Source organism: Puntigrus tetrazona, chromosome 7 (genome assembly GCF_018831695.1).
Source record: "Puntigrus tetrazona isolate hp1 chromosome 7, ASM1883169v1, whole genome shotgun sequence".
Lineage (NCBI taxonomy): Eukaryota > Metazoa > Chordata > Actinopteri > Cypriniformes > Cyprinidae > Puntigrus > Puntigrus tetrazona.
The window spans coordinates 6,723,543-6,736,431 of NC_056705.1; the positions used below are offsets into that span (position 1 = coordinate 6,723,543).

The 12,889-nt window shown below is 37.2% G+C and overlaps 2 protein-coding genes across 3 annotated transcripts in view; both read left to right on the plus strand.

The window, feature by feature from the left end:
* Window positions 1-12,889, plus strand: part of LOC122349507 (kelch-like protein 33) — a 52,441-nt gene that overhangs the window by 10,081 nt on the left and 29,471 nt on the right.
* On the plus strand, window positions 1,825-5,024 carry LOC122349014 (macrophage mannose receptor 1-like). Of its 2 annotated transcripts, XR_006251391.1 has the most exons (6): window positions 1,825-1,931; window positions 2,050-2,088; window positions 2,181-2,537; window positions 3,059-3,406; window positions 3,546-4,901; window positions 4,986-5,024. XR_006251391.1 is itself a non-coding variant. In XM_043244935.1 (5 exons), the coding sequence occupies exons 2-5, from the start codon at window positions 2,052-2,054 to the stop codon at window positions 3,905-3,907; spliced, it is 1,104 nt and encodes a 367-aa protein (XP_043100870.1). In that variant the 5' UTR covers window positions 1,825-1,931; window positions 2,050-2,051; the 3' UTR covers window positions 3,908-5,013. The 2 variants fall into 2 exon arrangements, 1 of the variants encoding a protein (XP_043100870.1); XM_043244935.1 differs by having other exon boundaries at window positions 3,546-5,013.

Here is a 12,889-nt window from a genome sequence, read left to right on the forward strand (position 1 = left end):
AGATGAAGAAACCGTCAGTACTGAAGATAAAAGACAATGGAAAAAACTAAAATGCAAATGCTGAGGTGAATTGTTTCCAAGGAAGCTGCTGTGGAAATGAAATACTTTGTTAAAGAACTCTGTTCTGTCTCTACCACATTCAAATAAACACACTTCCAGAGAATTAGAAGAAAAGAAGAAAACGAGGACGAAACAATGCAAAGTTTACAGAAATAAACAAATGATGTGATGCTGAATGAGAGAAGACAGAAACATTGAACTCTAAAGTAAGAATAACATATATGCTCGTTCTTTAGCTAGAATTACTCTTAATAAATGTGTACAGTGAATTTGTCACTTCTTTTTCTAGCATTAATCCAGAGGACTGTTTCATACAAATAAGTCTTAGTCCAAATGACTCTCAAAGGATTTAAGTCCAAGAAAAGTTGCCTTATAGTCAATGACTCAGTGACTGGAGTTATATATATATATAAAATCACCTGCATCTCTTGAACTAATCTCTCTCTGTTGTGTCCTGATGTCAGCTGTCACCAGTTGCTAGGCAACAAGTGTTGTGCAGGAACAGGAAATACTCAACAGACAGTCTCATTTAACAATGGCCACTTAAACCTTCAGGGACTTTGAAGGACGCATTGGGGAACAATTAAAGTGCAACTTTTCTTGTTGTTGCAGTAAAACGAAGAGGTTGAATGATACGTAATGAAATATGATCAGAACAATATCTCTCACTTATTCTTTCATTTCACATCAGAGCTGTAAATATAGTTCAGCCTGAAGGTCCACATGCTGTGAGGATATGAGCAAATGAACGATAAAGAAACAACAACAACAACAAAAGATTCTTTCACCAAAAACAAACAAACAAGCAAACAATCAATGTTTTCATTTCCATATTCCAGTCAAACTCATTTAAGTATTTAGACAGAGAGAGACACGTTTATACTTAAACAGTAGAACAGAAGATGAGGTTATTTTTATGAAATACTTAATAGATGAAAGAAAAGAAACCCCATAAGAAGAAATATCCTCTTTTCTCAAAAAAAGACTGAAAGAGAGAAAAGTAAAGCGAGTTAACTTTCTCTTCATCTTGTGTGTGTGTGTGTGTGTGTGTGTGTGTGTGTGTGAGTGTGTGCGTGAGTGTGTGTGTGTGTGTGCGTGTGTGTGTGTGTGAGAGTGTGTGTGTGCATGTGTGTGTGTGAGTGTGTGTGTGTGTGTGTGAGTGTGTGTGTGTGTGTGTGTGTGAGTGTATGTGAGTGTGTGTGTGTGTGTGTTTGTGTGTGTGTGCATGTGTGTGTGTGTGTGAGTGTGTGTGTGAGTGTGTGTGTGTGTGTGTGTGTGTGTGTGTAAGTGTGTGTGTGTGTGTGTGTGTGTGTGTGTGAGTGTGTGTGTGTGTGTGTGAGTGTATGTGTGAGTGTGTGTGTGTGTGTGTGTGTGTGTGTGTGTGTGTGTGTGTGTGTGGAGTGTGTGTGTGTGTGTGTGAGTGTGTGTGTGTGTGTGAGTGTGTGTGTGTGTGAGTGTGTGTGAGTGTGTGTGTGTGTGTGAGTGTATGTGTGAGTGTGTGTGTGTGAGTGTGTGAGTGTGTGTGTGTGTGTGTGAGTGTGAGTGTGAGTGTGAGTGTGTGAAAATCATCTCAAACTCTATAAATAATCACAAAATAGTTTATTCTCACATGTTTTTCTGTTTAACTAGAGCCTTAAACACATATAATTTTCTGATGAAGGTCCATATTCATATTAACTGAGACTGACTGACACAAATTCATGCAAATGTAGGGAAAGAAGTGTGAAAACACAAATAGAAAGGAAGTTACTGTGAAGCGTGTGTTTAGAGAGTAATAAACAAATGATGTGACGCTGAACGAGAGCAGATATAATAATCACATTGTTTGAAACAAAAACATCGGATCAGGACGGAAACACACAGCCTCTGAAGTAACGTTCATTCTTTAATCTTAAACCCTGAGTCCTGCAGGATGCTTCTTAAAATATTATGTTTTAATTAAAACTATTGATAAACTAATGTTGTTGCTTTAATGTGTTTCTTCTTCAGAAATGGACCCCACTCTGTATTTCATTCTTCTTCTCTCTGGTGAGTGTGTTTGTGGTTTAATTTATGGTTGATAGTTTTATCAGGTTTGATTATGTTCTGAAAAGCATTAAAGTGAAGGCTCTCTTTCGCAGCTCTCTGCTCCGTATCTGAATGTGTTCAGCGTCAGTATCACTTTATAAATGAGAGTAAGAGCTGGACTGAAGCTCAGAGATACTGCAGAGAGAAATATACAGATCTGGCCACCGTTGATGACATGAACGACATGAACGAGATGAAGAAGAGTCTGAATGATGGAGGTGTTCAGCTCATCTGGATTGGTCTGCAGAAGACGGGTCGTGATGAATGGAGGTGGTCTTCAGGTGAACCTGCTCTCTATCTGAACTGGGCTCCTGGAAGACCTAAAGGCACAGAGGATTGTGGTATGATGTTAAAAGGACAATTTTATGACTTGCCATGCAGCACTCCCAGATATTTCATCTGCAACCACAGTGAGTACAGATATATAGAATCACAACAACCATTTATTTATTGATGTACATTTAAGAACTACTTTTTAATTGTATTATGAATATAAAACAGACTTGGTGTATCTTTCACACTTTTTATACAGTTTCTTTACAGTCACAATATTTTATAGAAAAAAAAGTTAGTTTCTTTGTTGATTTGGTTTCTAAGGATAATTTGTCACAAAAAAAACCTGTGACTGAAGAGAAAGAGAGACTTGTATGGATCTAGTGGTTAAAAATCCTAAAAATCATTTGGTAATAATCATAATGTTAATAATTTCTTTACAGTGGACATTAGAGGAGATACAGCTTGATGTTTTCAACCTTCAGTTTATCAACACAAACATTATTTTCTTGCTTGTTGATTAGTTCATTAATACATAAAACTATACAGCATCAACTGTATTAACCTCTAAAGGACTAATCTACTGCCCAAATATCTGGGACTAGTTAAAGATAATGAACAAACTGATTCATGAATCTTCTCTGTTTTTTTCTTAAAGCGAACACAGGACCTGTCTTCATCAATCAGACGATGAACTGGAGAGAAGCTCAAAGTTACTGCAGACAGAATCACATTGATCTGATCAGTGTGAGGAACCAGGAGGAGAATCAACAGGTTGAGCAGTTCATTAGTGATAATAATTTATCTGGATCATATATCTGGATCGGTCTGTTCAGAGACTCCTGGCAGTGGTCAGATCAGAGTAACTCCTCATTCAGATACTGGAGAACTGGTCAACCTAATAATATTGGAGGTCATGAAGACTGTACAGCTGTTGATCAGAAATCTCAGGGACAATGGATTGACGACTCTTGTGACAAACAATATCCTTTTGTGTGTCATGAAGGTGAGTAGATCCTCACAAAACACACACCTCCAGATCTCTTAAAGTTGACTCTAGATGTCTGACAGGACGGTGTTTGTTCTGCATGTTGTTTTGGATCAGTCTCTCTCTAGTTTCTGCTTGTGCTTGGTTTGGTTTCCAGATAAACTGATTGTGATCAGAGAGAATCTGACGTGGTCTGAAGCTCTGAGATACTGCAGACAGAATCATGTGGATCTGGTCTCGGTTCATTCAGAAGAGATTCAGCGTCGTGTGAAGAACGTGGTTAAACTGGCGTCTACTGCTGAGGTGTGGATGGGTTTACACAACTACTGCGTCATGAACATGTGGCTCTGGCTGAGTGGAGAGATCGTGTGTTATCAGAACTGGGCTCCAGGGAACGGAACGACGCCAGAAAACTGCAGCCTCGAGAAAAGAAAAGGAGCAGTTCAGTCTGGAGGAGATCAACGCTGGATCAGTCTTCCCGAAAACACCAAACTCAACTTCATCTGCAGCAGATACTAAAACTGAAAGATAGACAGACCTTTATGTGAGATAATCAATGCTGTGTGTTTGTTTCCTTAATTTTTATTCATCACTTTGTAAATTAATATTTTGAACTAGGGACATGCACAGATATTTTGAGGGACAGGGGCTCAAGTGTAAAAAAACATCACTTTTCTTACTTATTGTATTTTTTTGTTTGAAACAAAACGTTTAATATACGTGATGTTGACCAAAAGAAAGTTGTTGATATTCATATTCTGTGTGGTAATCAGTTCACAGTACTGATGGAGAGTAAGTTATAGGCATTTTTACATTTATGAAGCCAAAAGCATGCATCATCTTCTGTTGAGCTGTTACCAAAGCAAATTAAATCAATACTGAAAAAATAACATTTTCAATGCAGAGGAAACACAAAAGCTGCATTAGAAGAAGCATTTAGGTCAGGCTTTAATGTTTTCCAGCTCCATTCAGAGTTTGGCTTCAGAAAAAATAATCCTAATCTAAAAAACCTTCACTGTAAAAAATGTCCGTTAAAATAACAGTGAAATGCTGTAAAATCACAACATTAAAATACTGTAAATTGAATTACAGTGAAACATTGTATACTTTACAGTGTAATTTAGTGACATGTTAAACTAAATGTAACTGTAAATTCAACATCAAAATGATGTTTTTTAAACATACTTTCTCTGTGTAAAAGACATATTGATGTTATTTTGACAAACAAACACTGTTTTTGCAATACAATGCAATACAGTATAAATGGCAATGAAATTGTGTTAAAATTACAATTAAATTCTGTAGACTTAAATAAAAACATGCATGCTTTCCAAAATGCTGTAAGAAAGACTGTCATTTCAAAGTTGCCTATTTATTTAGCCTGTTATTATTTTATGAAAGGTGAGCAGTATTTGGATTGTTTTAGCAATGATTTTAGGGGGAATTTTCAAACAAAGCACCCTGGGTAAATGAACACTGAAGAACGTTGGAGGACCAGTGCAAAGTGTCTCTGGTAAGTAGCCTAAAATCGTTGAAAATCTCTATTTTTTTATGCTTCTGCTTCAGTTCAGACATCTTCATTGTATTCTTTGGTTAGACTCGTTGCCAATGTGAGATAACACGTTCTAGTCCGCGGAGAAGCCTCCATCGCTGCAGCCTGTAGGATTTGGATATCCATATCCAAGTCGGCCATATTCATTACGTCACGTTCGATGAGATATCTAAGTAAAACAAACTGCAAAACGACAGAAGACAACTACAAAAGACGAACTTTATGCTGGTAAGTGATCACACATAGTGTCTTATGTTCATAACGACTTTGCTTTGTTGACATTGGGGAACAATAATGCACGCATCGTACGTGATATTTGCCTCTTGGATAATGTATCGTTGTCGTGTCAATTTAACGTTAACGTTAGCTGGAGCAAGCTTGTTCATGCAATATTATCCGCTGTGCGAATATATACACATTTTCAGTTTGCTAAATTATGCAAGATTAGTAAGACCTAAACTGCTGTTATAGCTAAATATGAGTTCGGCATGAAAAACACTAACGTTAACGTTAGTTTCCAGTGTTAGCCAAAATAACTAAATTAAGTTAAGCTTTTATAGTATTGTATCTGCATTTAGTAAGCTTCAGTTTTTTTTGTACTTTGTACTTAAGTCCGCGAGCAGCCATATTTGCTCTTGTATGGCATCACTCAGCAAATCTCTCTTCTCGTCGTGGTGTTTACAACGTTTTATACAATTTTGATAGGAAATTAATTGCTTATATAGCGTGGTAAGTCTGCACTGCCTTTTAGATACAACGTTTTTTCAAATATGTGTTTGTCAGTTGGGTGAGGTAATGTTAGCTATTCTTTCGGGTGTTATGTGAGAGTTTAGCACTAGCTAAAATGGTTGTCTGCCGTTTTTGCAACCGACATTTTGCAAGTTTGAAAGGTTATGTACTGCACTGTAGAATCCACAGAAATGAACCCCGTTGTGTTTTTAAATGTGAATCCGCCGGTTGCAAGCAGACATTTTGTACATATTCAGCGTTTAAGGGTCATTTCTATCGCAAACACAATGCGCCCACGCTCTCTGTTCTTTCTGATTGTCGTACATCAGCCATTATTGCGAATTTTGCTTGTGCTGTTCCACTGTGTGCGCGCCAATTTCAGGCCGTTAAAGAACTTCTATCCCACTTAAAAGAACATCTTGCATACACATGCCAAACTGTGTCTCAGAAACACACCCACATCCATTGTCCTCTCACCTTTTTGTTGTTAATTGTATTTGTTTTTGTAGGACAATCGTGCTTCTCGGCAAAGAGATGGATGCTGAGTGTGGACCGAATGATTGTACAGCCCAGTATCACATCATTCATACCGGCCCTGTGTCTGATGTTTGGCAGCTTCTATGTCTTCAATATCCACTATCCAGTAGTCCTTGCATCCACGCTGGAGTTCTTACAGAGGTTTTTTTTTTTCCATTACATTATTAAAAAATAACTTCAATATTTGGCATAAACCTTAGTAACTATACTGACTTTATAGTTTGTATAATTTGTCATTGGATGTTGAGGAAATGTTTAATGAGCAGGTTGTTTTTTTTTTTTTTTTTTTTTTTTTTGATGAAGCCTTTGTGCTTTTACATAATCTGGTTTTCTTTCTCTCGTTTTCTTAACTGTTCTCCAGATGTTTCTTTTCCATCAATCCGGAGAGGGGGACCAAGGTGGAGAACACCAGCAAATCCCGCCTCCATGTGAACCCGAGAGTTCTTACACTTATACAAGACCTGTCTGACCATGAATGGTGCTCACAGTAGGACTGTTCGATGATCCACCCTCTCTCACTCATCCGCCCACAAACATACATACATACAGACACAAACATGCACAAAAACATGCATTGCACACACACACATACATATACACACACATGTACACGCATGCATACACATACACACTCTCTCTGTGTGTGTGTGTGTGTGTGTGAGAGAGAGAGAGAGAGAGAGAGTACATATGTCTGTGTAAGAGTGAGTGTGTGTATGTGTGTCTGTGACGGTCCCGATAATCCGCAGATTGAATGCACCTGCTGCTGCTGCTGCTAAGTGTTTCCGTAAAAAAAGCGTTACCTGAAGCATTTGGCAGATTTGGGTTCTGGACTTTGGATTTTCGGATTTTGGTTGGAGTTTGGTTACTTTTAGCATCTTTTACACTGCACCAACAGTACATCACAATGTTGCACTCAGGCATCCTGCGCTACACAAAATCTGAAAACCCAAAGTCCAGAACCCAAATCTGCCAAATGCTTCAGCTAACACTCTTTTAAGGAAACACTTGTGGCGCAGCAGCAGGTGCATTCAATCTGCGGATTATCGGGACCGTCACAGACACACATACACACACTCACTCTTACACAGACATATGTACTCTCTCTCTCACATATACACACAAACAAACACATTAATGACCTATAGTATGGTTCATCTTTGATGATCCTCTCAAAAACATACTCCCCTACATGCAGTCATATACACACACACACACAGGGGGAGAGAGAGACTCACTCTTACACAGGCATATGTACTCTCTCACACACGATTCTGATGCTCTTGTGAACCAATGTTCTTAAGATAAATGTTTGACGGTTCTGCCTTGTGGTTAACAAAAGTTGGACTTTTACAATAAAGTCTGTGTGGTTAACAGAATATCTGTGACATGCCTTTATTTCTGTTCCAATATAGTAGTCCTATAATAATGGTGATTTCGTAGTAAAATACTGTGTATGTTTTAGTGAAATCAAATGGGTTTTGATGTACAATGAAAAAAAAAAAAAGTCCCGTAGTTTTTACGGAAAAAAACTGGCAGCTGGGGTTACCAGAACAATTCCGTAAAATATACAACAAAACAGTAATTGCTTTTACAGAATAACATGTACATTTTACAGTTTAAATCAGCATATAACACACTGGACTTCTGTTATATTTACTGGTTTAAACTGTAAAATTGACATGTTGTTCAGAATATCTTACAGTACATTTTACAGTTTAAACCAGTAAATATAACAGAAGTCCAGTGTGTTATATGCTGATTTAAACTGTAAAATGTACATGTTATTCTGTAAAAGCAATTACTGTTTTGTTGTATATTTTACGGAATTATTCTGGTAACCCCAGCTGCCAGTTTTTTTCCGTAAAAACTACAGGATTTTTTTTACAGTGTTGATATCATTCAATGAGTCAATGATTTAGCTCATAAACATAATATTTTTTTTACACAAAAACTGCATAATGTAAAAAGGCCAGAAAGGAAAACTGTAGTTTTCACTATTTAATGTACTTTATAGTCTACTATTAATTTGTTCTTCATTATTTATTCTGTATTATTCCACCTTTGATATTATATACTATATTGGCTGTTATTCATCTGTTGTTATTGATTTATGTGGTATTATAACATCTTTAAAATCACTATGTTTCTTATCAGGTATGTTTATTAGGGCTGTATGTTACATCTCATGTTGTTAAATTAATGTTTATGGCATATTTCAGTTCTCTGAGTTTCATCATGATGGTGTTTGTGTGAATGACACTGAACACTTTCTAAATATGTCACTATTTAAAAGTTGCTTGCGGTGGGCTTTGGTTTATCATGTGACTTTCTTATCACCGTTTGCTTTTGGTCCGAAATCATCCCAATTAAAGGAACTAAAAAGAACTACTTCAGTCTGTGTGCAGTGAATTAATTTAATACAGAGTTTCACAGTTTGAGTTGAATTACTAAAATGAATGAGCTTTTCCACAACATGTTCATTTATTGAGATGGACCTGTACCTTATCTTTTTTGTGTATATATACCTTTGTCGTAGTATCCTTCAAATGTTTGAGTTACTACAAGTATTGCATGTGTTGCCGCACCACCTCGCCCCCGAAAAAAAGTTCAGACTTTGATTTTGACATCATTTTTAACCCGTTAGATGTGTTTACACACAGTTTTATGCAGAACATGAACGCATTTAACCCGCGTGACAAATACATGCGTTATGTTTTGATATTTTAATCCTAAAATGTTCAACACTGACTTTTATTAAATGAAAAGATATTTTAAATGTGAAATGAAAACTGTCAGCAAAGTCACTGTTGATAAGTGAGTCATTGGACTGAATCATTAAACGGTTGATTGATTCAGGAACAAAGAGACAAAGAGAGAAACTCAGAGACGCAAAAACAATTAATAAGTAAATACCACATTTGCAATCAGTGCTTTTTTTGGTGGGAAAATCTTATTTTTTTAAATATATGAAATGATTCATCTTGAATGTTGTGAGAACTCTAAACTCATTAAAATGAACTGGTCTAACCTAATACATCTCTTTTGCCTTTGCTAAACTTTAGCTAACTTAAATGAGTCACGGATGCTAGCAAATTGCTTTTTTGTCTTTCAGATAATTAGCTGTAAATTGGAAGCACAGGTAGCTCAACTCAAAATTGAGAACTCAAAATTTGATTTTCTTTTTATTCGTTTGACAGAGAAGACACACACAATGTGTTTCATGTTTTATGGGGACTCTCCATAGGTGTAATGTTTTTTACTGTAAATTAACTCCTGTATGTTTTATAAGCGTGTTTCCTCATGAAGACCTAAAAAAGGTCCCCACAAGGTCAACATTTATTATTACTCTACATGCACCATGTGGTTTTTCTGATGTAATTTTGCACTAATCAGTTGTTCCACACTAGTGTGCATTTACGAAGCGAAGTATAATTATGCCATTGTGCTATTTCCCAATGATGCGTCCTTTAAAGGTTTTTCTTTGAGGGCTGAATACATCTCCATTTAACCATCTTGTATCAATCAATCAATCAATCATTTTTATTTATATAGCGCTTTTAACAACACAGGTTGCATCAAAGCACTGTACAGTATAATGACAGGGATGTATAATGACAGGGATGTATAATGACAGGGATGTATAATGACGAGAGTGACCAATTTCTTATTAAATGCAGAGACGGTCTCTGTAGTCAATTCAACGATAGTCACTAGAAGTTAAGTGTCCCCAACCAAGCAAGCCAGAGGTGACAGCGACAAGGAAACAAAACCCCATGCATACAGATACAGTACTCCTCTCCTTCATTATCATCACTGAACCAGATAATTGTTTTGATTCTCTTAAAGCAATTTTTGCACAAGTCACACATAACAAATCCATCTTTTTGAATATATAATACCTGATGAAGTCATACATTCATCCTCTCTAACAGTGATCCAGTAACTCTGATATCATGAGAACAGTTGGCCTTTTGCTGTTCGTCTAAGTTCCTATAAATAAAATAAAAAATAAATAAAAAAATAAAAAAAAAAAAAAATTTCTGAATATTTTTATTCCATCAATTGTAGATTTGACTTTTTCTTAAGTATATTGTTCACATACTGTTACCAAATAGCAGTATATATATAAACATACATTTCTTGTTAATATAAAAAGATAGCGATTACCAGTAAGTCAAAATGGTCAAGTCCATCTAAGTCTCCAGCAACCTCTGTGTCGGACATCCTGCTGTAAGACAAGTCTGATCTGGTCAATGTTAGAGTTCTTCTGTCCAACCTTCTAAATGTGTGTAACTCGATATGACTTCACAACACCAAACTTATCAGGTACATGACGTGTTGAATGTAAATTACTAATAGGGGGTTGTCTTTCACCTCTCCTACACTTTCTAGCGGATCTACAGATCTTGCCACAGATCATCCTAAGGAGTTTCCCAAGGCCAGTTTGCTCCAAAATAATTAACAAGAGTAATCCTGTCGCAATAATTAGTATCATACGAAAATTATATATCATACGCATATTATCCATCTCAAGGTTCTGTAGGTGCTTGCTGAGAAGCCTCCTAGAATTAAAACTTTTTCAGTAACTTTCTTGTTCATTACAGACCATAGGCTTTTAGATTCCTGTAGGTTGGCCCTTTCTTGGAAATACTGTCGTTTAGCCAACATAAAATATAGTGGAAACGGAGGCATACATCGCCCATTTTCCTGAATGTTATAATTCACCGTCACAGCAGCAAATACATTCATATCAGTCTCTATGGGTTCAGACAACAGTCTACTAATGCCTTGGTTAATATTGCAACAGATCAAATAACCTAAACTGTATTACCATTTGATCAGTTTCAGCAAACTCGTCTGTAATCAACCTTTTCCAAAACAGTGGCTCTTTTAAAATAGTTTGAATTACTCCTTCGCTTTTAAATCCCTGTCTGTTTAAAGACACTAACCAATGCTTGCCTTTAACATTTGAAGCTGCTCCTGCTCTTTGGCTATAAATGTTCTCACAGCTCAACTTCTCTCTATACACACAAACTTCCCAATAAATCTCATCAACTGTGTACATGTCACGAATGAGGAGTCTGAGTGTTCAGTTTCTTTAAGTCAGCTAGAGACTCAGTTTCTTTCAGTATTTGTAAGTTCTGCTGTTACAGATCTTAAGACCGTTTTGTGTGTAAAAAGACTTTTCTTCTATGATTGGGCTTCATTCCCCTTCTAAAAGTCTTATTACATTCAAAACATATGTATTCCCCTTCTATGGGGTCTATCATAATTTATTATAATTAATAAAAGGACCTTGACAAACGGACAAACGGAACACAAACACACAGGACTTTAATACACAAGGAAATGAGCTAAATTAACAGGAAACAGATGAAGACAATCATACTATAAACATGAAGGGAAGGTAGGGCACAGAGACAAAAACTATAACAAAGAGTCCAGAGATGTGACAGTAGAAGATTTTCAAAGATGTATTCCTCTCAGGTGAATAACATAAAACTTTATTTAGTTTCTTTAAAAGCTATTCTTCTAACTTTCAACTAAATAAGTGGCCCAGAAAATCCTTCTACTACTAGTATATATTTATCTCCTAGCTTCAATCTTGGATTTAAAGGTCCTGTTATATCCATGAACTATTCCTTATTAACACGTTCTTGTGTAATTTTACAATAATCATTTAATTATTTTATTGTACCCTCTTTTCTTACAATTGTCACATTTTAGTCTTATTTGTCTCATTTCTATCATCAACACATCTCTCCTCACTGGCACCTTCCCCACCGCATTTAAGCAGGCTCGGGTAACCCCACTGCTCAAAAAGCCCACTTTAAACACTTCCCTTATTGATAACTACAGGCCAGTCTCTCTTCTTCCATTCATAGCGAAAACACTTGAAAGAGTTGTTTTCAACCAGGTACCACTGTTTCTTTCGCAAAACAACAAACCATAACCAGTCAGGTTTCAGGTGCGGCCATTCAACTGAGACTGCACTGCTCTCAGTCATGGAAGCCCTGCGGACTGCAAGAGCTGAATCCAAATCATCAGTTCTCATTCTGCTGGATCTATCCGCTGTTTTTGACACTCTGTGAATCATCAGATCCTGCTGTCTACCCTCTCATCACTGAGCATCTCTGGGATCCCACTTCGCTGGTTCGAATCCTATCTCACTGGTAGGTTTTTTAGGGTGGCCTGGTGAGTAGAAGTATCCACAGCACATCAACTGGTCACTGGGGTTCCTCAGGGATCGGTTCTTGGACCCCTCCTCTTCTCCATTTACACTACATCACTAGGCCCCATCATACAGGCTCACGGCTTCTCCTACCACTGCTACGCCGATGACACACAGCTCTACCTCTCTTTTCATCCAGATGATCCAACGGTAGCTACTCGGATCTCGGGTTGCCTGGCGGACATCTCGGCATGGATGCAAGAATACCATCTACAGCTCAACCTGACAAAGACTGAGCTGCTTGTATTCCCTGCCACTCCAACTACACAGCATGACTTCACCATCCAGCTAGGTTCTTCTACAATTACCCCATCAACCTCGGTCAGAAATCTTGGTGTAATCCTCGATGACCAACTAACCTTTAAAGATCACATTACAAAGACTGCTTGATCCTGCAGGTTTGCACTACACAACATCAGAAAGATCAGGCCCTTTCTAACAGAGCAAGCTG